The following is a 27,720-nucleotide window of genomic DNA, read 5'->3' on the forward strand; positions in this document are numbered from 1 at the left end:
ACAGCTGAGACAGTGAGCAGTGGAGTTAGGACTCAGGACATCAATAAAGTAGAATTTGGCTTATTTGGATAATTGCTAAGTAAAATTCCCCAGCAAGCAGTCATCAAGCAGAAAGAGATGAGGCTGAATTTTTAAGAAAACCAGGCACAATCCACTGTGTCATGCAAGAAGGCCAGAATTTCACCAGCAGAACTGCCAAGCTAAGACAGAAGCCTCTCCGTGAACTAAAACACAGAAGGGAGCATAGAGGAGGAGGAAACAAGGCAACAGATCTGGCAAGGAAACCAGCAAGAAGAATTACTGTTCAACTGACTGGAAAGGAGAGGAAATGGAGCTGCCCTCTATGTGAGAAAACAGAAGCCAAACAACAGTTTGTGGATCAAGATTAGCAGCCAAACCAACATAGTTTGCCCTTGTATTGTGGATGTCTACTATAGACATCCTGACCAGGAACAAAATGCAGATGAGGCTTTCTTCCAACAACTGGATGAAGTCTCGTGCACAGGTCCTGTTCCTCATGGGAGACTAACCTCTGCTGTATCTGTGTGAAGGATAATACTACAGGAGGGCTCAGGAAATCTGGAGGACTTCTTGAACACACTGATGACAACTTCCTGAAACTAACAAGAAAACATCTGCTAGACCTTGTAGTTACAAGAAGAAAAAATTTGTCTGAGGTAAGGAAGTCAGAGGCAGCCTAGTTTGCAATGACTATGAAATGGTAGAATTCAGGAATCTGAGAGGAGAGAAAAGCAACAAAAAGCAGGATCACAGCCCTGGATTTCAGGACAGCAGCTAAGGCTGCCTCTGACTTTCATGTCTCAAATTCTCTTTCATTCTCAATGAGACCCTTCCAACCTAAATGAGTCTTTGATTCTGTGAAGCATAAAAATATTGCTTCAAATCTAGTTGGACGTGACAGTAAAGAGAGGGCAACAAGAAAGGCTTCTCTAGTTACATTAATTGTAAAACAAAGATGCATAAAACATGGGTCAAAAGATAATTAGGAGTTCACTGATAATAATTTCAAAACTGCTGCCTGCCCTGGTGAACAACATGTGTCACCAGGGAGGTCTCTGGTGATATGAAAAACAATAAACATTACACCCATCTGTGAGTCCAGCCAGGAAACTCAGAATTCAGCAGATGGGAAACTGGGTTAAGCAGCAGCTGAATACAAGCCACAAAGTGCACTTTCATCATGTAAACTGTATACTGAGTGACACTGGCAGGGGTGTGGGCAGAACAGAGGGAAATTATTACCCTCCCATATTCTATAAGGGTATGGCTGCACTTTCAACAGTTTCTCCCATTTCTTTCCTGATACTGAGAAACTGAAAAGAATCTAGAGAAGAGCTATCAATGTGGCCAGGACCTTGAGCACATAACATATCAGGAGACACATGGGAACTTGTCTTGCTTCAGTTGGCAAGGAGAAAAGCCAAAGGAAAACCTCATGGCAGCCTTCAATGTCCTGAAGGGAAGATTGCAGTAAAACCTCTCAGTAGCAGCAGATGAAATAATGAAGGGCAGCAGCTACTACTTGCACATAGGGAGGGTCAGAGTAGATGTCAGGAAAGATTTCTCACCAAACAGGTAGTGCAGCACTGGAAGAGTTTGCCCACAGATGTTGTGCAATTCCTGTTCTTGAAGGTCTTGAAGATCTTCTAGAGAAGCAATATCTCAGCCTGAGACAGGGTTGGTGACAGTCCTGCTCTGACAGGAAGTTTGACTAGAAATTCCCAGAGGATTTTGCAACCAGCATGTCAGTAGTCTTCCAGTACTATGACAGTGTCACTAATACCCTTAGTGTCCTTAGTGTTATCCACTCCAAGTGCAAAATACCTCTGCTTTGACTGTCATTATAAAGGAGAAATGTCATGATGTTCCTCTATTCCCAGTTTCCAAATACAGCACAAAATGTGAGTATCAGCCTGACCTATGATTTATAGGTTACAATTCTGTAAAACAGTCAGGGTGCCAAAAATATACAGGGAAAACATCTCTGGCCATGTAAGTCATCATAATCATGACCATTTTATAGAGCACTATTCAATCATAAGCCTAATGAACAATGAAACAAAGTTGTACTGAGCATTTAGGGGGAAAAAAAAAGTAGTAGTCACCTAGGAAGGTACAAAGCAACCATCCAATACAAACAAACAAAACAAAAAAACCACAAAACAAACAAAAATTTAAAATGAAAAACAAACAAACAAAAAACCCACAAAACAAGCAAAAATTAAAAACTAAAAACAAACAAACGAAAATACCCCCACACACCAAAAAAATAACCCCACTAATGTATACACAAGTTTAAAGATCTGGCAGCAGCTATATAATTACTGTTTCTATTCCAGGTAGAGCTACTGATTCATCACACATCACTTGGACCTCCATCTGCTTCACTCAAAACTAAGGAGAATTGATACAGTAGAATGACAGCTGAGAACCAGGCAGGAGGAATCAAATAGATTTCAATCATCAGACCCATAGAAATAGAATTAATTCCTGCTCCTAAAGGGGAAATACATGTATATGTATATATTAAGGCATTAAAAAGAAAAAATCAGTTGCTGTTTTTATAAAGTTGGCCCTACCTCATACTAAGATATATGTATCTTCCCTCCTCCATTGTTAAGCATCTTCTGGAGCCAGAGTCTAGCTATGGCTGGCTGTCTTTACTTCTGATTTCTTGCTTTTAAGTTTGGCTTAAGATAAGGCCCTTCACAACACAGAATTAAGGTTTGTGGGGGTTTTCTTTTACTTCACATGATCACATGTGACTCCAACTCATTTTCACTTTACTGATATTCACTTTCTTGTGTTTGTCTTTGAATTTCTGTCCAGCTCCTATAAGATTTCTGGTACTGTTAGTGCTTATACAATGGGGTTCAAGAAAAGTCAACAAACCTCTCCCATCTGCTCCTAAGATTGCAATCAGTTCAGCAAACCTGCAGCACTGTGTACTGACACCACAAGGAATTCTACTGAGCTCTTAACACTGTGTCATCCTCCTTAGACATTCAGTGCACTCCATAATGGTCTCATAGTTCACCCCTGCTGAGCTAGAAGGAAATTACAAAGGAAAAAAATAATCAAGTGCTTCAGCAACAACCATTGTTAGAAAACAGGTTGCCTTCTAATTATCTTGCTTATAGGTAGCAAGGGAAGTGGAGTGTAATTAATTCTTCAGTCTTCCACAATGTTTTTCCTTAATGAGAACTTGAAAGTGCTGCACCCTCCCTAGTATCTTTGGCTTAGTTTGCTTTAGTCCTCACATCACATCACATTCCATGTGATAGACCCTCAGAGTTCATTTGTGCCTCTCAGTCATTCCTCCAGTCATTAGAGAGCCATCACCATATAGTCCACACGAGAAGACGGGAAGTGCAGTTTTCACCCAAATGCCCAATCCTGCTCCTTTGTATTAATGCTTAATCTCCAAGCTGGATGAAATATTTTGGAATGTCAGTTAAAGCTTAAAATTTCTATTCTTCGGAGTACTTCCTCTCCTGTTTGCAAAGAGGATGAGGACAGCACTTACTGAGCACAAGGTCACAGTCCTCAAAAATGTCATTCCACCATTTCCTTTCACGCCTGCATATGAGCAGACAAGTTTTTGTAAAACCCAGGAAGGATGCTAAAATATTCTGGATTTCAGCACAAAGCAGCATAACTAGAATAACTTTCCACTGTAGTTCTCAATATTTGGTCTTGAGCATTAACTGGAATTGTCAGACAGATAGACAAGTATAGGCCACCTGGACAAGTTGGGTTTGTTTGGGGGGCTTTCAGCAAAAACTTGTTTTTAGCTATGTCACAGAGAGATATGTCTGACAGAAAACATGTTTTTCTCTTACTGCTGTCTACATTTGCTCTTAAAAGATGTATGTAGGCTTTTATTGACCTGTGTTGGTCTGTGGACTACTTGGCAGTAAGAAACTTTTCTGTTTCTTTGTTTTGTCTTCAGTTTTCTTTCTGAAACACGAAGTGCCCTCACTGGAGCCAAAGTATCAAGGACACTGTTGTTTGCTGCCTATAAAAAGTACATTAACACGTTGACTATAGTTATTGTATGTGCCACTATATTTTTATTTCTTTATCCCAGCATTCATTACAATGACATCTTACTTAAGTGTGTATATGTCCTGTGCCATATTTTTCCTGTTCTCCACCCATCCCCTCATGCATCTTTATGACAGTATTACCCTCTATACAAAAAAAAAAAAAAAAAGACTAGCAGCTTCAAAAGCAAAATCAAATATTGTGGGAATACATACCTTACTAAAAGCAGTGGATTGATCGTTCCAGGAATATGAATCATACCATGGACATGTTCTGATTCTTTGGTTGGTAACATAGCCACTTAAGACAGACATGGCATTAAACTTGAACTGTGAAAAATGTTACACTGGTGTATCTCACTGCTATCCTAGACAGTTTGGGTTTGGCAGCTGGAAGTTTGAGAATGGTACAGTAGTTTTACACCTTTCTTAAAGGAGCTTCCAGCATGCAGTGAGGATAACATTAAAGCATCTGTAAGCCTACCTTACCTGCTGCCTTACTTTCCTGCAAAATTTTGGCAAGTCCACTTCTAATCAAAGTGATCCATATTAGTTTTAGTAACATCATCTCTCTTCTTCTTATACAAAGAGCAAATGGCACGTTCAAGCCTTTCAGGTTAGCAAAGTTCATGTAAGAGGAATAAAAAGCAGCAAAGGACAAGGCAGTGGGTTATTGTTTTAAAGTTTAAAAGTCCTTACTCTTCTCCTCAGGAGACAAAACAGAATACAAAAAATAAAGTTGGGATTTTACCCTCCTCTGTGTTAAATAATACAAAACTAAAGGAACACAACTATCATAACAACCCAATTAAATGTCAGAAACATTTATTACTTCTGCTAAGTCTTATTACTGAAACACTGAACAAAATGCAACAAAATACATAGTTTATGGTTGCAACTGAGAAATGTTCTCCTTTGCTTTTCCAGTAATGACTGGATGTAATTCTTATCCCATTACAGTTCAGGGGACTTCTGCTTTGACTTCAAGGAGTAATACTGGGTCCCAATACAGTAATGCCTTCACTTCAAACATTATTGTGAGTCTAATCTTGTTCTTGGCTGTGCTTTGAGCAATAAAGAGCATCATCATTACAGCTATATGGATTCCTGCTAGAATTTTGCTTCTTTCTGTAAGACCCAACTCTGATGCCACATACATAATTGTGAAGTTGTAAATGCCAACACTTTCCTGAAGAATTATCAGCACATTTGAACAACAAAAATGCAAGGCACCTTATTAGTAACTGGAACTACCAACTGGATCAAACAAAATTTAAAATCACAGAATTATTTAGATTGGAAAAAGCCTCTGAGGTCATGTAGTGCAACCTTTGACTGATCATCACCTTTTCAACCAGACCAAGGCACTAAGTGCCACATCTGGTTGCTTCTTGAACACCTGCAGGGATGGTGACCCTACCACCTCACTGTGCAGTGCTTTCCAATGTTTAACAACCCTTTCTGTGAAGAAATTCCTTCTGATGTCCAACCTGAACTCCCTGGTACAGCTTGAGACCATTTCTTCTTTCCATGTTGCTCATTGCCTGGGTGAAAAGACTGACTACTTCCTTTCGGGCAGCTATAGAGAGAGAGATAAGGTCCCACCAAGCCTCCTTTTCTCCAGATTAAACAACCCAAGTTCCTTCAGCTGCTCATATCACTTACACCCTTTAACAGCTTTGTTGCTCTTCTCTGGAAATGCTCCAGCACCTCAGTATCTTTCTTGTAGTGAGGGGCATAAAACTGAGCACAGCATTTGAGGTGCAGCCTCACCAGTGCTGATGAGTACAGGGGGACAGTCACTGCCCTGCTCCTGCTGGCCACACCATTGCTGACACAGGCCAGGATGCCATTGGCCTTCTGGGCCACCTGGGCACAGCTGGCTCATGTCCAGCTACTGTCAGCAGCATCCCCAGGTCCTTTTCTGCTGTGCCACTTTCCAACCACTCTGCCCCGAGTCTGCAGCACTACCTGGGGCTGTTTAACCAAAGCACAGGACCTGGCACTTGGCCTAACAAGACCTCACACAACTTTTTCTCCTATAAGAGTCTCACATCTATAAATAATCTGTAGTTTTCTGGTGGAAAATGTGATTTCTGCAAAACTAAAGTGTGCTGTGTGAAAATTCTGATCCTGTTAAATGCAAAAACCGAGGTTCACTTTCTTGGTAAAATTTAAAAAGTTTAATTAAAAAAAAAAAAAAAAGACAAATAGGAGGCAGAATAAAGCAAATAGGTAAACGGCTGGGTGCATGGTATTCAGCCAAGAACACACTTTACCATCTCAGAACACTTCTTTAAAAGCACCAGTATGTTGAATATTCATAGACCTTTATGCATTATTCAAACACTCTTTTGCTTTGTTTCAACCCCCAACCTGCCCCCATTCCATTTCTCCTTTTGGCTCAACTCTCCCCTCACTCCCTGATAATCGGAGAGGCAATAAATTCTTCCTTTGGTGTTGGTCAGTTATCTTCATCCAGACAGGATAATTCTAAGAATGTGAGGAATTTTCTGATTACCTTTACCATTCTCTGAGCTATATGAACAAAAAGCAGTCTCCATTTTGATACCATGCTACAGTCCAAGAAATATATACATTCATCACACTACCATTTCTAAGTTTTGTCAATAGCAGAAATAAAAGAAACTATATTAATACAGCAGAGTTTTCCAACATTATACATATAGCATTCATTTAAATATTTGCAAAAAGCCAATAATATAATATGTACTTACAATGTTAAAGAACACCGAACAGCTTCCGGAAAATAGAAGGGTTTTATCCTATTGTCCTGGAGTCCTAGCTTTCTCTTCCATTTTCCCTGTCAGAAGTGTAGTTCACAAGAACCATGGCCTCCTGTGAAATAGGCCAGGGAATATTGAATAATTTGAGTACATGCTCCATCTCCCCTCTTCCCACTACTTTGGATAGAATAGGAGAGAACTGAGTAACATATGCTGTGTCAGTCTTCATTGAAAATAATCACAGGAACACTGAACTACGTCCTTAGAAAGAAAGGCAAGTATGATTGGTCAGTTCTGTGCCCCTTAATTCCCTAGCTTCCTTGTTTGGCTGGACTGCAGAGTTAATAAAGAGATGTAGTTCCCCTTAACATTCTTAAAAAAGAACATGAGTAGAACCGGTATATTCTTCCTCCTTAATTTCAGCTAAGGTTTTTCCCCTAATTTCTGTGCAGTATTTGGAATTGAGTATCAAGGGCAGGCAAAAGGTGGGGGACAACAAAAAACAGCCCATGAACAAACAAGCAAAAAAAAACCCAACACAAAAAACACACACAATTTCCAAACATAAACCCCAAACTCCACATCATCATTTTTATCCTCTTACCATAAAATTGCTCATTTTTAGGTGAGGATATAGAGCTTCCCTTGGAGTTCCAAGGTAGGACAATTAATTTGCTGAACGGCTAACAGGTGCTTCTGATACATTAGCATTCTTGTAATATAGGAATGAGTACCATTTTTTACAATTTGCAAATTTAGCATTTGCCATTCTTTCAAAACGTTGCCTTTCCTATTTTTGCATCAGATAAACACAGAAAATACCCTTTCCCAATTAATAAGAGTTTGCAGTTGCAGCAGGATTTACATATATTGCTTTTCTACATTCATGACATTATTATAGTCAATATTCTGATTATCATTCAATACTTAAATGTAAATTGCAATTTCAGTTATGTTTGTCTTGATTGTTATAATGCATCTAAATTTTGATGCATCTCATTTTCTGTGAGGCTGCCTGATATTGTGTTAGTGGATGGTTCCCCAGGATAAAATTTAAATCTAGGATTGTTTGGGTGTACAGTGTTCATCTCACACTACCAATATACACTGTTGTCTGTTAAAAGTATGACATCAGTGCGCTTCATGTATTTATTTTGCTGCACTGTGCCTTCATGTGCAAACTCATGTAGAGAGCTGTTGTCAGATGTGGACCTAGAATAGCTAAATATTCAAAAAATACTATTTGATTTGCTAACTTCTGCTGATAACTGCATCCACATTATTCATTTTTAGCTGTTAAGAATTTCGGAGTGTGCTTTGGTATTCAGTTGTTACTTAAATATATCACATTGTGCTAATCTGCTGTTCAGTTCATGAAATGATAACAGAGATTAAGGCCACCTTGGAAAAGAGAAAAACAAAATGTCTTTTAGACCACCAAGCTGAGCATTGCACATTAAAAGATCCCCTATTTTCTCCTTCAAATATGGAATTTGTAGAAGAAGAAAAAAAAACAGTACAGCAGACGTGAACTCATCTTTTATTCCACCAGAATCCATAATCCAGCTGATAAACATGGTGAAATACTAGTTCTGTGTCTCTCAGAAGGTTAGATTAAAATATAGCAATGTATTCCACATTATATTCTACTGTGGTGAACTGGTAAATCACAGAATAGAAATTACCAGCATAGTCCAAATTCTTCAGTTATTTGAATGTATCTCTTCTGGTTTCAGAGATCCACAGAAGTTTAACGGGAAAGAAAAAAATCTATTATTGCCCTTACATTATCTGTACATATTGCACCAAAAAAATAAAAAAGGGAAAAAAAATCCCCAGAATTAAAAACGAATTATTACTGTATGGTAGCTCTTCAGTTTATTCCTTACTGGAACTATAAATTGTTCATCTAACCTCAAGTGTGATGTGCTTCAATGGGACATTCATTTTCTTTACTGAGAATTTTATATTCCTCAAATGAACTGTGAGGCTTGGTGCCAGTATTTATCTGTGAGGCTGCTTAAAATCAGATTACAAAAGAGCTTTCAATTTTGAGTAAAATAGACTAGTTTCTCTTGCTCACATTTTCACAGAACCTCTCTTACCTAAGACTAGCATGTAAGTATTTGTCTTAGCTACCTAATGCACCTTATTAAAGCTCTGATACAGATTTACTTATAAATTATACTACACATCTACATACACACATTTACAAATTTCTGGTTTGATATAAAGAAATAAGAAATCTGCACAATTACTAAGAAAGAGAAAAAATATCGCATACTAATAAATCAAAATTTGTCATGGAAAAATGGAAACTAGACCAGATACACATCAAAACATTGATGCTTAAATATTTTCCACTCTAAAGGTTCACTATGCTTTGAAAATGTAAGGAGGCACGTCTGGAAAGCATAAACAGCATTATTAAATCTACTGAAATATCATGATTTTTCTGCAGAATTACAGATATTTTTTTAATTATGAAAAGTACAGTTCAGGAAAAAAATGTTCAGTGTGTTTCTATACAATGTGAATTTTTAAAAAAATGAATCATTAGAAATAACAGCTAGCTGCAGAAACAGATTCTCTTTAATTTTACAGTGAGGCCCTGCTTTATAACTCATGAATAGAACTTTTTAAATATGGAAGTTAAATACAGGGTGATTTATTTTCATATCTAGACTGATGCTTAAGATCTCGGGAAGCTTTCATAAGAAGCTAAAAAATTCTGCAGCCAATTACCACTACAGATGTGACAGATTCAGAAATTATTTATATAGTCTAGAGCTTGAAAGCACAAAATCCCCAGCAAATTTTACAGGATAGAAGACAAGTAGTCATTAAATCCTCACTTCACTCACACCACTGTACAATATAAAAAATAATACAAGAACCTCCAAGCTGTGGCTAGCCATATGGCTTGCCAGCATTTAATACTTTGCTGATGAGAGATAAGAAATATAAGGCTGTATTCCATTAAAAAATTAGAAATTTTATAGCTATTGAATTTGGGCTATTATAGCGCAGCTATAATTTGCTTTTCATTAAAACAGACTTTGACTATGCTTTTTAAAATGTGAACTTACTGCAACAGGGACTCACAATCGTGACATCAGATTATTTTTCTTATTAAAATAATGAGTAATACCCCCACGTACTGATGAATAAGAAAAAAATAGATAATTTGCTCAGTTAAGAGACACTGAGATTCCTTTAGGATGAAGCTCAGATTTTTCTTCCTCATTAACACTTGCTGGCTTGTCATGTACTTCTCCACAGTATAGCACAATTGCAGACCAGAGGATCACTCTCTCTACTGTGGTGTTGCCAACAGCAGCATTCTGAGTAAAGCACAGCTGGATGAAACAAATTTTTTTAACAGACTATGATGCTAAAAATAGCAACTCAGCTTCTTTTAGTAGTCATAGCCAAGAGACAGTATTTCTTTTTCTTTCACTCGATCACATCCTTTGAGATCTCTCATAGCTTACCATGGACATTCTTCTCTTGGTTGAGCTTTGAGCACCATTACATATACACCACTCTCAATTGTTTGGTTTTCTGAAGGACAGCATAACAATTCCACAAAAGCATCCTTAAGGCCTAATAGAAATATAAAGAAAAGAAGGAGAACAGATAATTATGTATAATCGGAATTTCTGTTCCATCAGGGCTACAGGCTATATAGACTCTGCTGGATCAGGGGATGTAGAGGATACCAGGTGCAGCACTGAGGGTTTGAATTTTATCAGCCATCTATGAAAACTTTTCTACCTAAAGAGATTTGAAATAGGGCAGGTTAGGAAACACATGAAATGTATGAAAATTGTACCAGAATAGTGGTGGGGGCTTATGGAGTATTTATGGTGTTGTGTGGGGATGTTTTTTTTGTTGTTGTTCTTTCATATTTGGTTGATCTTTGTTTTGGTTTTTAATTTTTGTTTTCTCTCATCCAATTCCCAACTGGTCTTTGTATATGTGTAAGAGGAAATAAGGGCAAACTTCTCCTTAAGTGATTCGTCTAACCCACCTCTATTCAAGTTGTATATTCAAAAACTTGCTTACTTTGTGTTCATGCTCCTCTGTACTCCTATTTAAATTAAATCACCTACTAAGCAAAGCACAGCATATACCTCACTGCATTACTTTGTAGTTCCAGGCTTGACCAGCATGGTCTGAAAAGCAAAGATGTTCTGACCTTCTCCTGGGGCCCAGGTCAGCAAAGAAAACAAACTCACCTTCAGCATACAACCTCTTGTGTCTCTTGTGGGTAGCAACCAATTTGCAGACCTAAAAAAGGGCATATTTGTGAAATGCTTGCAAATCTGGGGTCTGTGCTCACAGTGGATGTAATTGTCCTAATGTATATAACCACTGATCATCAATCATGAGATTCCGTCCATTAAAAAAAAAACCTACAAAAAAAAGAACCACAAAAAAGCCCCCCAAAAAACACCACCAAAAAACTACTGGTCCAGGACAAGGAAGAACAGTATTTTTATTAACAACTTCTACTGGTAAATGTTTACTGGTATATGTATTATAGCTCTATTGGACGTGATATTTCAGGTAGAAAGTGTTTTTGAAAGGTAACAACTCTGCCTTGATTTCATGGCAATGATATAGTCTTATGAAGCCACTATAGATGAAGAGTGCAAATTGTATCAGACACCTTTTATGCTGTTTCTTCAGAAATTAGAGTCCAGGCTAGGATTTGTGATGATGACAAAGGTAAGGTTTTCTATCACATAAAAGAAAATCTTACTCCTGACCAATCTTTTCAGTAATAGCTACGATTTTGATGCACTTCTACCATAAAAGCATTTGACAAAGTGACCTGTCACTTAAAAACAGGGCTAGGAGAGAAAACTAATAGTCCACATACTGCTGTTCTAATCATCTTTTAAGAACTCCATGAGCTGCAAAGTACATGGGCTTTTCCACTTGAAAAAATTGACTACCTTTAAAATCACCAATTTCCCAGAAAGACATATACAAGAGAGTAAATCAGACCACAGGCCTTTAGAACAATTTCTTTTCAGACAAAATGAAAGCTGAAAGGCTGCATAAAAGGTATTTCACTGAAGTTATAACATGATAGCCAAGAAAAGGTGTTGATTTTCTATACAGTAAAATCCAATTGGCAAGGACAGAAAGCACCACAGTTCCCAGGCTGAGACGAGATATGCCTGGCTATCTAAAGTCATTATTAAAGTCATCTGGCAACTCCAGCAGAGGCAGAATGGGAAGTTATCCATTATGTTCTGAGGTTGTATTTGCTCTTTCTGAGGAGAGCTAGGCCTTTCTGGATTGTGGGGGGAATCTTTCAGGGTGAGGGGAGGGAATATCAGAAGGAGGGAATATCAGAAGAATATCTTCAGTGCTATGCAATGCTATTTGGCTGAGCTCAGCTAAAGACTGTTCTTTTCACATAAAAAAAAATTAGAAACCAAGTTTGATCCACAGACTGGAGACCCAAATGTGCCATCTATTGTCCCTGGGTCAAGAGATTTTGAAAGCCTGGTGTAGTTACTGCCACTGGTAGATGTCAAATTTGACACTGACATGAACAAGCCAAGACTCACGATCATGCCAAATGGCAACAATGCCTTGATGATCCTTAAATTTCCTGTTGTTACTGATATTCAGTTACTGATATTCATCCAAAAATAAACTTCTGGTCAGTCAATCAGTATGAAAATACAAAAAGCTCTTCTTGTTTCTTCCCTAGGACTACACCCTGACCATGTACTTTCAGCAGTCCTGGAGGGATAAAAGGCTCTCTTATTCTGGAATACCTTTGAACTTAACTCTGGACAACAGAGTGGCTGACCAGCTCTGGGTGCCGGACACGTATTTCCAAAATGACAAGAAATCCTTTGTCCATGGGGTGACGGTGAAAAACCGAATGATTCGACTCCATCCAGATGGGACTGTCCTTTATGGCCTACGGTATGTTGGGCATTTTAACCTCTCTGTGCTGGCAGAAGTGCAGGTAGAACCAATGCCACTTTCCTGTGCTGTTTTCCTGGTTTCTCATGTATGAGTCAGCACATACTCCATTTAGTTGACCACAGCACACCCAAGGATTTTCCACAGAGCAGCAACACTACCTTTAAGAGCTACAGCCATAGCTAATGAAGCCTAATGTCTCTTTCTTTCAGCTCTTCTGAGTGTTAAAACTATTAGAGTTCTTTATTGTGGTTCTCACCTGGTAATCAGTCACAGCATACACAAACACTTCCTTCCCTCTCAAATTTCTCCAGCAGCTCTTTAGGACAATGGAAATTTTAAAATTTGAAGTCATTTGAAGAAATGTGATATTTGGTAGAGAACACAAAGGAGATGCTTTTAAATTTGCATAAATTATTTAAATATTATCTATATGCCTCAGTATAGGTTTTCTTTAATCTGCTTTAGTTTATGACTGCTTCTTCACTCCACAACTGCTTCTTCATACAGTGCAAACCATATTTCACCCCCGAAGATATAAAAATATATCCTAAAGTTTGAACAGGCATTATCTAATGATAAGGTACACAACTGTAAAATTAAAACTAAACCAAGTTATTTTTATGTTGAGATTGCTGCAGAGCCTGAGTAGGCTTTTATCATATTATTTTTGAAGTTAAGGTAGTTTTGCTTGGAAATAATATTGCCTGGCTGAAACAAACTTTGATTGTTGCTATCATTCAACAGTGAAAATAATGTTTGGAGAATATAAACCTAAAAGCATAGTTCAGTTAATCAGAAAAGAAGTCATAGAGCATGAAACCTAGCTGAAATACCTCAAAATTGTACCTAAGATAGAACTAGTAAAAAAATCCCAAACTTCTACAGCAATTCAAAATGAAAACAATATTTGGGAAAGTATAACTTAGAGCTTAGTGAAAATAGAATTTTAAAATTACCTCTTAGCCTATAAAAACATAGCCTTTTAAAACACAACTAACCATGCAAAGAAAGCCTTCCACCCATCAGTTCAATCTTCTTAAGAAACAAAAAAATATTTTAAAACTGTTAGTTGTGAATTTGCTTTTGAACTTGTCACATTTCCAGGCACTGCATCAGTTGTTACCAATAACCACACAGGCACTTTAATATTAATGCAGCCAGATCTGTTCTAGTACAGCAAAACTGCTACTTCAGTTGTGAAAATCAAAATAAGAGACCCATGACGAATTAGCTGCTAGACCAAAGGCGGTCATTGTCATCTGCTAAACTTGAGTATTTGAACAATACATCTTCCTTGTTGCCTTCAGACCTCCTGCAGTTCCATTCAATCAAACTAACTCCAGCAGGACAGTTTTTAGGAGAGGACTGTTTGGTCTGACAAATTTTCAAAGTAGTTCTCCTTTCGGCTGGTTGGTTGGTTGGTTGGTTTTGTGGTGTATTTTTAAGGCCAGGAACTAAATTTATTTATATTTCAGAATTTGCACAGTGGCAAGAATGTGCTTTAGAGCCAAGTGCTTCCTCACAAGCAGTTGTATACAATATAAACTATGCCTTGAAATGTAAGCCATGGATGTGTCCAACACCCATGCCTTATGCCAGGTATCAATGACAGCCTCCTGCAGAAATAGCAAAAGAAATTGTGACATGTCTGGTGCTACAAGCCCTGTCACGTGTTCCATCCACAAAGCAGCAGCACGGCTGAGAAGCTGTGACCTTGCCTCAGCACAAAGCCCATGCTCTTTCACTCACAGATGCTCAGGCAAACCTCCATTGCAACAGCAAGGATGGTCTCCTTCTCAACACTAGGTTGTTGGATTGAATATAAGTGAATAACCATTTACATTTCAGTAGTAAAGCAGCAGTTCTGCAACTCTGCAACAGCTGCAGCTCTGCAAGTTAATACCTTGCTCAATACCTCACTGCTTGTGTAGGAAAACAAACAACAAAACAAAACAAGGCAGAAAATCCCACACTAATATAAAGGGTGCTCTATATTCCACTCACTTGCAGTCTGGTGCTGTGCAATTCCCTTCTCCTCCCTCACCCTGCCTCATGGCCTCAATGCACACTGCCACAGGAGCAACCTCCGACTCTCCCAGGTTGGGCTGGGCTTCCCCACCCTCTCACCCCGGGGAAGGCAGCAGGGTCCAGGGTGCAGCAAGGCCAAGTATTGCCAGATGGCCACACTGACAGCATTGCCATCGCCAGCACCACGCAGAGATGCTGAGCTGTCAGGTCTTTCTCACAGCTCAAGCTGATGCACCATGTTTTCTCCAAGAAAAGGCAGCTGTTTAGGCACATCTGGTGAACAGACTTCGGCCTGTAGCTGCAAATTAAAACACGTGTAGTGTCCCCATCCCACAAGAAAGCTCTAACCAAAGACAAAAATAACAAATGAGCAGAAGAAAAAATGAAGTTAAGACACATTAAATTTTTTTTTCATGCAACAGATGGCAGTTATTGCACTAATCTCACATCTGTTATGAGTGGTCACTTTCCTCATGGTATTAATATGCTTCTGTCAGCCTATAGATTCCCTTGTACTCATGTAAGTACCAATTTTTTCATATTCTGGATGACATATATGCCTCATAAGAAACAAAACATGAGAAAACAGTGCAGAGAATATTTTTAGGTAAAATTCAGCACTGTCTGTTAGAAATTTGAGCACAGTTCCAGTCTAGTCTCAGAAGCAGAAAAGCAGCTCTGCAGCATATTACCTTGATTTAGCATCTGTGCAGTAGAGAGCATGAAGACAGTATCACCAAACCTCTCACATGGGTTGTGACCTGCGAGTTTCATTTTCCTTGCTGAAGACAGAGAATTGGCCTAGCATGACTTGAACAAGAAAAACAACACCAATTATGCTGCAACCAGAGTCTGAGTTCCTCACAAATTAGTCAGGGCCTTTAACCGTATCTCAAGGATGATTTAAACGCTTCCTTTCCCAATACCTCCTGTTCCCCAAACAGCTTTTCCATTTTCAGTCCAGAGTTAATGTTTCCATTCAGGCTCAGTTATGAAATTTTACTGGCTTCTTTAAACAGAAATTGGAACAATCATATTAGCTCTAAATAACCTGTTTGCTTGCATCCATGTACACAGCAGTTTTTCATTGATGCAATGTTCAGCCTTAACAGAGCTGAGGAGAAATAAACCAAGGTTAACCATTTGGCATTACAGAAGAATAAACAAGGGAAACATGCACATAATACATTGGAGTGGTTTTAGATCATGTTACAAAGCATTATCACTTCACTATGTCTCCATTATTGTATTATTTCTGTAATAAACTCTGCAATCCCTTTAGCTATTTTTGTCCAGTAACTTTCAGCTGCTATGTTCCCACAGTTTAAATAACAATGTGTGCTATAAACTTGTGCAGAGAATACTCCTAAGCCTTCTGACCTCTAAATTTGCATTATTATGTCTCTTGCTTCAAAAGGTAGTTCTGTTAATTGTTCACAGTAGTAAAATTGTGTAACCTTACTAACCAAATAACTGTTTCATCCTTTCACCCAAGAACTACACACACAGACAAACTTAACTACATGGTAATATTTCCACTGAATTTCATTTCAAATATGCCAGGGAAGTTGAGTGTCACTTTTAGTTATTATCTACCTGAAGATCATGTTTCTTCAGTTTTTGTCAAGTACTCTCACCAGCAGCTTAAGCTATTATCATTTTCTGTGGTATAGCCACCTGCTTCCTAAGAGAAAGAAAAACATCCCTTTGGGTCAATGTGCAAACCTGCAGCACTGTAAGGCTAGTGTATGAGAAAACGCCAGCCTGGTGCCAGTACAGCTGGTAAAACACTGAATTATTCTTTTCTTTTTATCTTATCCATTTTTAACAAGTGATTGGATGCCATTAGCTCTAACACATCTGGCACTAGCAGTGTCTCTCACTGCTTTTATTGTCTGTTCAAGCAAGATTCTCTAGAAATCTCTCCCAAAGCTCCAGAATCTTAAACCAATACATACTGTTGCTTCTTTTGCTTCTCCTTTCTCCGCCTTTCCCAAGAAAGATGCTAGACATGTAATGTGTCTTTGAGATATTTAAGGAACCGTTAATAATTTATTGTACTGAATTCCATACTCGAATTCTTATGTAATGATGTCAGGAATGGAAGCTCTGATTTAAATCATCCTTTCCTAGTATTTTATGCCACCTCTTAATTCTTCTCAGATTTTCACTAGCAGAAAAATGACACAATGTTGCTTTGGAGACATCTGTTCTTTTATCATGACATTGCCTCACAGTGAACAACAGCAGAATTTCCTGTGTATTGGAAGGATCATACCCTTCAGAAGAGTTATTTGTTGAGAAGTGTAACACACCTTCAGTGACACCTTTACACAGACTTCTCTCTCTCCTGATATTCAGACACAAACCCACCTTTGATTGGAGCAATTCTTTATTTCAAGGCAGAGGGACTGAGCGTATCATGACAAGGTGTGAAGAGCTGGTTTGGAGCATCTAAAACTTCTGGGTTCAGTGAGACCACACATTTTTATACTGCTACAGCAGAGGATGCCACTTTGCCAGGCACTGCTACAATTGCAGGAGGACAAGGGGAAGAATAATCTTTGTCTTCAACATAAGGATTTATTTCACCATTTCTTACACAAAGTTTTCTGTGATGCAACACTGGCAGGAAACCAATCAATTCACAAACAAGAATTGATCCATTTAACATTGGATTTACCAATCATTTATTCATGCAATATCCATGGAGGCATACCCTAGAGGTGTAGTGCAAGAAAAGCTGTATTTAAATGCAGAATGTTTAGATTTTAGCATTATCTTGAAAGTAAATTTAAGTGGAGACTTACCTTTCTACTAACTCAATTTTGGCAATATAGTTGAGCATGTTATTAAAGAAATTTGCTATACAGTTGTTTACATCTTTTATTGCAGTGAAATTTTAATCATTTATGGATTGCTTTTTCATTGCCATTATTTGAGACTATGGAGTTTTGGCTTTCCTCTAAACACCTTCATGGATTTCCTTAAAGAGTCAGTTATTGAGTCCTTTTAAGGACAACTCATCATGGCAACAAGTAGCAGATTTATACTGGTACTCAATAGATTCTCCTACTTATGTTACTAAACAGGTCCAGCCAAAAAAACAGACTGCAGTTCTTCTAAATGAGAAAAAACTGTGTCATCTATATAGTGAAATAAAAAGCTACACTTTATTTCACTACACAAAAAATACAGAGAAAATGATAAAGTAGTATTTTATTAGATGATGATTTTGAAAATCCTTCAGAAAATATTTCTTCCATGCATCAATACAAAAGATTTAGCAGTGAGCATTTTAAGACTCACAAGAACCAATTTGGGATTCCCTTTATATTTTTAAGCCCTAAAAATATACTAAAAAGAACTTTGCAAAACTAAATCAAGCAATTATTCATCATTTCTTCCATTTCCCAAAACATTTCCATCTCAGAGGGTCAATTTTCAGGATTTGTGGGCAAATGAAGACATTCCTCAATGTACAGCTACTAGAAAGCAGTAGGGATGAGAGGATGCACACAAACTGAATTGTCTCCAGTGGCATGTGTAGCAGACCTCCCTCCTTGCACCCCCAGAGTGCAGCAGACATGGCAGAAGCATGCAGCTCTCAGGGAGCAACTATTCATAAACTCCATATACTGAGTTATCAAATAATTCCTTATATTTGATTCAGAACTTTTTCCACCAATTTTAACCAACCTGGTTTTTATCCCGTGTAACATAGGATTTTTGAATACATAACATAGGAAACATTTAATACATAGGAAAGATGAGGAAATACCTCAGGTTGAACTGGTCTCTATAGAGAGATTATAAAAAAAACAACAGAAACATCCAAGTACTGAACATGGACTCAGCTTTATGAGCATTGGCTCCTGTAATCAGTAGTTGAAGTACATAAGCAGTCTGGTGGAATAGCAACTGGCTTCACAGGCTTGAATTTTAACACAAGCTTTAGATGCTTTAATTGATTGCAGCTATCAAGTTCAGCACTTTGAAAACTAAATAACCATTTTGTAGTGCAAAGCCCACAAAGCTTTTTTTCAAAGATGTCTTAATTCAAGCAGGGTCTAGATCAAATTCAGATTACTGAAATGATATGTCAACTATTTAAGTATATTAATATTTTAATAAGTATTTAACCTCATTAATACTATCAAAAGAACAAATAAAAATTATTAGATAATATTTAACGAGTGTTTAATTTTAAAGGTGAAAGGCACTGCAGTGTATGGGTTACATATTTTCTAGGCAGCACACCATCTCTTACCATCTTGGTATAAATAGATTTGGGATGATTTTCTTATCTTCTATTTTACAGGCTATGTTCTGCCTACTAAAGCTGAGCAAGTCCTCCTTTTCTCCCTTATCAGAAGTGCAAATACCTTCCAGTACTTTGAAATTATCACTCTTTCACTGTCAACCTGTTCTGCATCAAAACTGCACTTCTAAATAAAATGGTCTTCAATTTTTTTACTATGTCTCATTTTAAAAGAACTCCAGTCCCACCAAAGCTTATCTCTAGAGTGTATAAGTAATGCTGTTATAGTTGACTCAAACATATTAGGAGACAAAAATCAAATTAAAAAAGAATTTAATGACAGAGTAGCACTGAAGTACTTTTCATCAAGAGGTATTTCAAATACATTTATATACACTCTCTAAGAATCACTTCATCCAATAATAGTATAGGGAAGGTTTCACAAGTGTTTCCTTCTTTACTTGCTTTTAGGGGATAGGCATTGAATGAGAAAGGAGTTTTTGTGTAGTCACTAGCTCAGCTTTCTCCTCTACACACTGTAAAACCTCAGATGCAGAGATACCTTACAACTGAGTGACCAGAAAGAAAATCCTCACAAGCTTTTCACAACTGAGCCATGTAACTTGTGTTCGGTGTAGCCAGTTAAACGCACACCATTGAAGCAGCATGTACTTAATCTGCATACTCTGGAAGTTAGTGTTTAAGTTTGCATAATGTCATAATATTTCCTTTTTCCCTGAAATACTAGATTTTTAACACATTTCTTACTGCTTATACTTTGCCAGGAACACCAAATGGACAGATTACAACACTTACTTGTATTTTTGAAAGAAAAAGACAAAAACGTTTTAAAAACCACTGCAATTTAACTTATATACCAGGAATATCTTTTAGCAGTACAGATTATTTAGTATATGTTTTTATATAAGGCTATATACAGGTACATAAAATAGATCTATGCTGAGTTCTGATACATGAACATATTTTAGTGTATTTCATACCACCATACATTTGGTACATACCACATTATCTGTCTTTTTCTGGTCCTGATCTTCATTAAAAAACCATTTATTAAAAAGAAATTCCCTCTAATGATAAAAATTTTAAAGGGACAGTAATTAAATCTGTCCTTTGCTGCAGATGTCCAACTTACTTACTATTAATTTTGAGCATGCTGAGAACAATTAATACTGAAGGACAAAATACAAGTTTTTTGCTGCTTAAAACTAACCTCACTCTCATTTCATTCATATTGATGTTGATTCATTACATGAGTGAAACAGCTGTTCAACCAAAACTCACAGGAGCATAGGATGGGGAATCAATCTGTACCATTTCTGTGCAATAAATGTATCTCAGGCAGGTAAATTAAGGTCCTAGGGGAGACAGCAAATATTTTACCAGACCTGCTCCAAACTGATAAATGCACTTAGATACAAAAGAGGGAAGAGTCTTAATTTAGGTGTTCTCTCAAAGAGAAAAGCACTTACCTAATAAACATTACCTGGAAAGCTGCTGAAATCCTGAACAAATGCTGGTACAGCCTGTTTACTAGCAACATAAAAGTGAAAAAGGAAAATTAATGAGTGATGCCAGGTTGTGGGGGCTGCTGTTCTCAGAGACATCCCCTTGCTCAAAAGCCCAGAGCCGTCAGGCCATGTCAGCTCAGTGCTGCAGCACACAGAAGGTTGGCTGGTACCATTTGAAGTGTTTAAGGGTATTAGTGTGAAGAGCAACCCTGCACTGATTTAATTCACTACAGCAATCAAATATAGTACTTATAAGTTATTTTATGATAAATTAAAATCTATTTTTGAGAACAGTGCAAAGATGCAAATAATAATGCATTAAAAATATTTTCACACAATATATTTTCTCTTTAACCCTCACCCTTCTATAAATATCTCCATTTAAAAAGAGGATTAGACATTCTTCTCAAATATCCTTGGCCTGGCTTAAAAGTAGCTGCAAGAGAATTCACAATCTAGATAATAGCCAAGCCCTTGAATATAATAAAATGTAACATATAAAATTAATTATTCCATAAAATACAGTAGTACATTCCTCTATTTGGCACTTCTTCTACAGTATCAACATACATGGTTTTATAACTGCCAGGACAAAATGACCTCATTTTAAGAGGCAAAATATGTGACAAATAAAATGCTTTGATTTCTAAAACCATTAATAAGGAAATCAAGCTGAGCAGACAGGAGGTAGGTACTTCAAATACAACTCGTGTAGTTTTGTATTACACGTATAATTAGACATGATCTTCCAGGGAAGAATCTAGAAATATCAGAAGTTCTGGGGTTACTCAGAGCCTAAAGCAGGAGTCAAAGTGTGGACACAGCAACCCAAAAATCATTCAGCACTTAAAACCTGTAGTAAGTAAATGTATATGGGAGTGACCAGACAGGAGTCTGAGCCAGAGTGACCGGTTTTACCTTAGCTGAGGTACCTGCCTACAGATCAGAGTAACACAGCAGTCAGCCTCCAACCTCAACACCAGCAACATGTCCCACTGACAGAAACACTGGCTCCAATTTTTGAAATTCCATTAGAAAAGCAACGAACAAACTACCAGATACAGCAACAAAAAACACCTACACAAAATAAAACCCAAACTACTAAATAAAACACAAGCACACAAATGGAAAACACACACAGGCCCTTTCTAGAGTCAGGTCAGTAAGAATATACACTCATTACACTTAGCTTCTCTTTGAAAAAAATAGTTGAAACTGAACAAAACCACCTACAAATTACTTGTGCTTACTTATTGCAAAACTAAATGTTTTCCAAGCCACGTGCATAAAAATAAGCTTGGTTGAACCAGATACCAGTCATCCAAGATGAAATATACCTGCCCTCTTATACTACCATCAGTTCTATACATCAGGCAGGAGTTTATAGTCTGAGAAGATAAGTTGTGAACACAAGGTAATCTCACATCTCCCATGTATCATGGCACAAGCAGAAGAAACCTGGGGGAGTTTAAACTCTTGGAGCTTCTCAGGCCTGGGGAGTTTAACCATCTGATGCTCTGGTGATGCTGCTGACTTCTCTTTTAGCAGAGCGTCTCTAGCAACCTCTGAGAGCATGGTCACAAGAGACTGCAAATGCAGCATTTTTTGTAGTCTTTAGATAGATGGACTTGTAAACTATGTGAGGCAGTGTGATCAAATGGCTATACTGGAAGCATAAATCTGCTTCCAGTCCTTTTCCTATTATATTTGTGTAAATCAAGAACCTGGAAAATAAATCTGGTGTGGAAAATAGTATTTTGAGGTTTATTAGTTGATATCGGGCGTTTCAAACTTGTTCTCAGGTTTGTTCATAAGCCTTTTTACAATCAAAAGACTGTATATCTTAAGGCTAGCTAGTTTTTAGTTAAATGAAAGCTAATGTGTGGCAGGTTTTTAAGGGCCTAACAGTTATCCAATTAAATTCCTCATATATCTTCAGTGCTGCATTTAATCAGTTTTAATATCTCCTGGCCAAGGGACAGAAAGAAAAATTGCACAGATTTTATTGTAAAGATTTAGTTCAAATAATATCCAACTCATTTCCTGTTATTTTCTTCTGTCAGAAACCATCTGTGGAGTACACCTTTGGAGTCCAATTAAAAAAAATATCAATTTCTATTTTATAAGTCCTGAACTATTCTGCAAGAAATATTTCCATACTTGAATAAGTGTTTCTGAAGAAATACTTTTCACAAATCTCTAGTCAGATTTTCATATGGAAAGAGGGAAGAGAATAAAAGATTGTCAGATTATTTCCTAAGAAATATTGCATTGACCCCAGCTGGCATAAGTTCAAATACATTTGGCTACTGGCTTACTTGTCTTGTTACAATGTCTCCAGCTGTTGAGTCTCTCACTGAAAAAAATAAATGGAAAAGATATAAAATTAGTACTTTAAATTTTTTGGCAGGATTCTAGAAAGGTATAGCAATATTTAATTTTTAAAATTATCTTTACATGAGACTGATTACTCTGCTCTTTATATGATTTGATAATACAGGGTATACATTTAAGCTATCTACAGAGAATTACTAAAGTGAATAAGGATTCCAAGATGTCTCTTGGGGAGATTAGAGTTGAGCCTAAACTGGCACAAGATCTGTATCAGCCAGATTTTTAAAACACCTAAGGCAAAAATTTCAACTTTTCACCATCTCTCTTTAGCTGCAAAGAAAAGCAATTCCCACTGAAATACTTCAAGATGAGCCAAAAGAGTTCAGCAAGTAAAACCTGCTTTAAGTAAAATGCTTTAAAAGAAAAGAACAAAAAGGAAAAAAGACTACTCTAAGGAGTAATTTAACTCAAATTCTAGAATATTTTAAAATACATGCTATCATCCAAATGTGGGCACCATGCGTGTATTAAGAGTGCTCCAGATTTTTGTGCTACCTGGGAGCCCCCTGCTGGGACTCTGTCATAAGACAACAAGAAAAGAGAAGGGTTTTGTTTTGAAGATGTGTCACAGATGTTTCGGTAATATTTAATTATGCTATATATGGTATGTTAATGCAACCTTATTTAATTTCTCATAAGAAAATCACTAAAAAGGAGAACTCTGCAGAGCAGATTCATATGCTTAGTATTAGTTAAATACTCAAAATACTTTAAAATATTCCTTTTTCTCGGAATTCACAATGATGATTCAAATGGACAGCCAATCTACTAAATATAAGGAATTCAAACTGATGGATGATCTGTGGGGTTATCATTAAAGATATAAACAGAATTAGCTTTATTCAGTTTGATTAACACATACATACACAAAAAAAGCAACCAAAAAACCAAACCAAAAGAAAAAAACACCTCAGACATTTCAGGACTGCAAGAAGAGTAAAATACCATAAATAATTGTTATCTTTCATGGAAGAATATTGTTTTCATTGCACCACTTGATTTAACTGAAAAGATAGAGAAAAGTTTTCAGGCACACAAGCTCCTCTTTAGGTGTAACCAAACCAACAAATTTCAGGCTAAGTACATGTTGCTGTAACTCACAGATCATCAGTATTGTCTTTCCTGAAAAACTCATCTACAATATTTCAACCCATACTGTAGTCACTACCTCCACCATTCTGCCAGGTACAGCCATTCAGAGCTCTGTGTAATTAAACTGCCTGGGTTGTAAACAGCAGCTCCTTCCACAAGTATTTTGTACCCATATAATTGCACTCTTGTGGTTGTGAATGATACAGACATATGTGTAAGATTCCAGATTAATCTTTGAGGATATTTTGTAGGGCTCTCTATAAGCTGGAAATGTTTTCTCAATGGCAACGGAAGTTCCTATCTTTTGTGAGCTTTGAGGTGATGGCTGTTTGATATATGTGTATGAGCTTTCACTCACTAGTGATCTTTTATTCCATTTTTAATTCCTTTTTTCTGTTATTTCCTAATGGCAAAATGTCAGGCTTATGTTTAAGATGCCAGTGAAAATATCAAAGCATTTTCATGCTAAAAAAAATCAAAGGCCTGCATGCTCACAAGATTATAAGTAAATCTGCCTGAATACTGCACAATGCTGTTCAGGACTTTTGGCTTTCATGGGGAATAACTCAATCTTCTGCTATACTCAGTCACCTGTAGAAAATTTTATCAGTATAAGCAAATTATTTGCTAAATTGAAGGGATATTAGCATACTCAAAGTCCTGGCCAAAGCAAAAGGAGTTTAAAGATCAAAGGAAGAAACTTATCACAGTTCTCAGTATGCCAGGTATGCATTTACTTTGTATAAAGGTAACCATAAGTAAAATGTATATGTAAATATTTTCCCATCCAAAGCACCTTTAAATTAGATTCAGGAAGAAAGTATGAAACTTGTAGAAGGTGCAATATATGACCTTTAAAATGTAACATTTCCAAACCCATTTTTAAACCCTTCTCCTATAAAGGTTTCAAACTCCATCCTTCAATACAAAAATAAGATGTCCATTGAAGCAAAAGAAATCCCTCTGTGAAACCACTGGACACTAAACCTAAGCAATAATATGTTATTTAGCTACTAGACTTGAGAATAGTAGCAAAAAATTATACAGGATGGTAAGTAGAGAGATGAGAGTTTCAAAACCCTACAGGCTGACACGTCTTTCACACTTTTCTACATTTTTATTAGCTTATCTTAATGAAAGAATGCCCATGTAATTTATTATGACTTACATCATCAAAACAGTTCAGTGAAGAACTTCTGAACAATGAAACTCAACACAAAATATGACACAGTAGTCAAGTAGCAATGCCTTACTGTATTTCCCTCTTGTCCTGTGAGAAAAAAAGGAAAGAAAAAAGGAAAGCAAAAAAAGTAAAATTACCCAACTACCTCTTAGGTCTCAAGAAGCTATGCAACACAAAAAGGTTATGATGAAACAACACAAAGTGAGAATTTAACACCATAAACAACCTGGGTTCTATCTGAAAATTCTCCTTAACAACTCAGACAACATAAGCAGAAAAGTTGGTCTGTTTTATAAGCTTCAGTCTTAATTCAGTATTTTAACATTATGGTAAAGAGCATCTCTGTCAACTAAGGAGATTTTTACTTGTTCTGCCCTTATGAATTGCATGAATAAAGGCACAGTAGTGCTAGAAAGACTCTATTGTACTGTGCTCTTAAAGCTAAATATAGAAGAAACAGGCACAACAACAGATACTGACTGTGAGGAATTACACATCAACTTCTTGTAGAGATCAAATGCAGACATGTTGCTAGGAGAGAACAAAAGCCTTCAGAGTCTAAGCCTGCAGAATATTAAAGATCACAGAATCACAAAATATTTTGAGTTGGAAGTGACCCACAATGATCATCAAAGTCCATCTCCTGGCCCTGCACAGGACAGGCCCAAGAATCACACCATGTGCCTGAGAGCACTGCCCAAATGCTTCTTGAAGTCTGTCAGGCTTGGTGCTCTGAGATTCCTTGAGACAGGAGGAAAAACGTGAAAAGAAGGCCTGATACAGGTCAACACCCAAAACCAGGAAACTCTCAAAAATACATAATTATCTGTCCTGATGCTTAAGGAGCTTAGGAAAACAAGCCTTGTCCTCATTCTACTCATGCCTTTGATACAGAAAAATGTGCTCATTTTCTTTCTTTCTTTCATCGAGGCTTTGATCCTCTCAGCTTGAAGAGCCAATAGCAGAGACATCCCCACATTGCTCATTTTTCACCATTCCATGCAACCTTCCCAAATGTGCTTGCACCGCCATTCAAACACAGCTAACCTTCAGGATTTTAGTGAAAAATCAAAGTGTTCTTTAGCCAGCCTTTCTCTAACAATAGTCTAAATGCAGCTAATTAATGTGCAAAAAATTAATGTTTGAAAAAGTACCAAGAGATTCCATTCCTGCCTTTTGTTGGATTTCAGATACAAAAACCTGCTAGCCCTATAAGTTGCTAAGTATTAGAAAGCGTGACTGTACTGCATAACAAGGCACAGAGTAGGCTACCTGAATTAATTTAAGTACTAGGCTGGACCACTTACTCTCCTACTTTAGCAGACCCACCTTTCTGGCTGTCCCATATTTCATTGATTTGAAAAACATTCTGCCACAAGAAGAAACTGGAATGCCTAGTGGATTCTGAGTAGAACCAGGAAATCCTTTCATGAAACTTTTAAGGCCAATGTATATGTTTGAAATTGAATTTTTTTAAAAAAAGAAGTTAAAAAAGACAGACAAAATAAGGTCTTCCAAGATATCACAGGGAAAGCATTTATACATCTATATTATCTATGGAACATACAAATTTCTTTATATTGTGAAATACATCTTTTAATTCCCAAATAAAATGTATTTCATTCCTGAAATCACACTCTTTATAACAAATCTGCATACTCTGTTATTGAAGGATGTTCAGGTTGCAGAGTAGTGACAGATGTTGTGCAGTCAACATGCTGCTCAACTATATATCAGTCTGCTGGATCACTGGTGCACACAGCTCTCAATGAATATAAAAGAGCACCATGTATCATTGTGTAAAAGAGAAATTATATTTTTGATATAAAGAATATCTAAAACCAGTATGAAGCGTCAACATTGGAGTAAGTTATTCTTACCTCTCTAAATATAAATTGTTAAGTAAATAAATAAGCATAATCTACTCTAGAACCACTTACAATTTTTGTGTCTTTTTCTTCCCCATAAGACATTTTTGGTATACAGAGCTACTACACACCTTGTAGAACAGCTGCCACTACTGGAAGACAAAATCAGTGAAAATATTCCCACCTCAAAAGATCCAGTTACAAAATATTCACCCCCTACCCATTGAAAGTTATCAATATTGCTTTAGTTAACAGGATAAAAATATCTCAGTGGCACAAACAACGATTTTCTTTTCAAACTTGTGAGCAACTCAGATGAAATCTGCATATGACTCATCAGTGTTGGCAGTCAGGAGAAACTAAATGCTCTAAGTATAAATGAGCAACTCACTCTCTGGGGCTCACTATGCTCTCTATCTTATGCAGGCCCAGCTGAGGAACTGGGTTAAAAGGACAAGCTCATATAAATAATCGATACACAGAAGCACACATATGTCTGTATTATCTCCTATACATATGTGCATATTATCTCCTAATCCGTGCTGTGCTGGTTTAAGGAGGTCTCTCCCAGGCTCCTCCAAGTTAACCATCAC

General features: G+C 37.2%; 1 protein-coding gene across 4 annotated transcripts in view; it reads left to right on the forward strand.

Moving 5' to 3' along the window:
- GABRB1 (gamma-aminobutyric acid type A receptor subunit beta1) overlaps positions 1–27,720 on the forward strand; it is a 121,496-nt gene that overhangs the window by 51,397 nt on the left and 42,379 nt on the right. For all 4 annotated transcript variants that reach the window (XR_010080955.1, XR_010080956.1, XR_010080957.1 and 1 more), the window contains exon 4: positions 12,549–12,769. Coding sequence is in view for 1 of the 4 variants with exons in the window: in XM_063401877.1 (XP_063257947.1) it covers positions 12,549–12,769 (221 nt within the window). In the remaining 3 variants the exon portion in view is untranslated. The remainder of the gene's footprint in view (positions 1–12,548; positions 12,770–27,720) is intronic.

Source organism: Prinia subflava, chromosome 7 (assembly GCF_021018805.1).
Source record: "Prinia subflava isolate CZ2003 ecotype Zambia chromosome 7, Cam_Psub_1.2, whole genome shotgun sequence".
Classification (NCBI taxonomy): domain Eukaryota; kingdom Metazoa; phylum Chordata; class Aves; order Passeriformes; family Cisticolidae; genus Prinia; species Prinia subflava.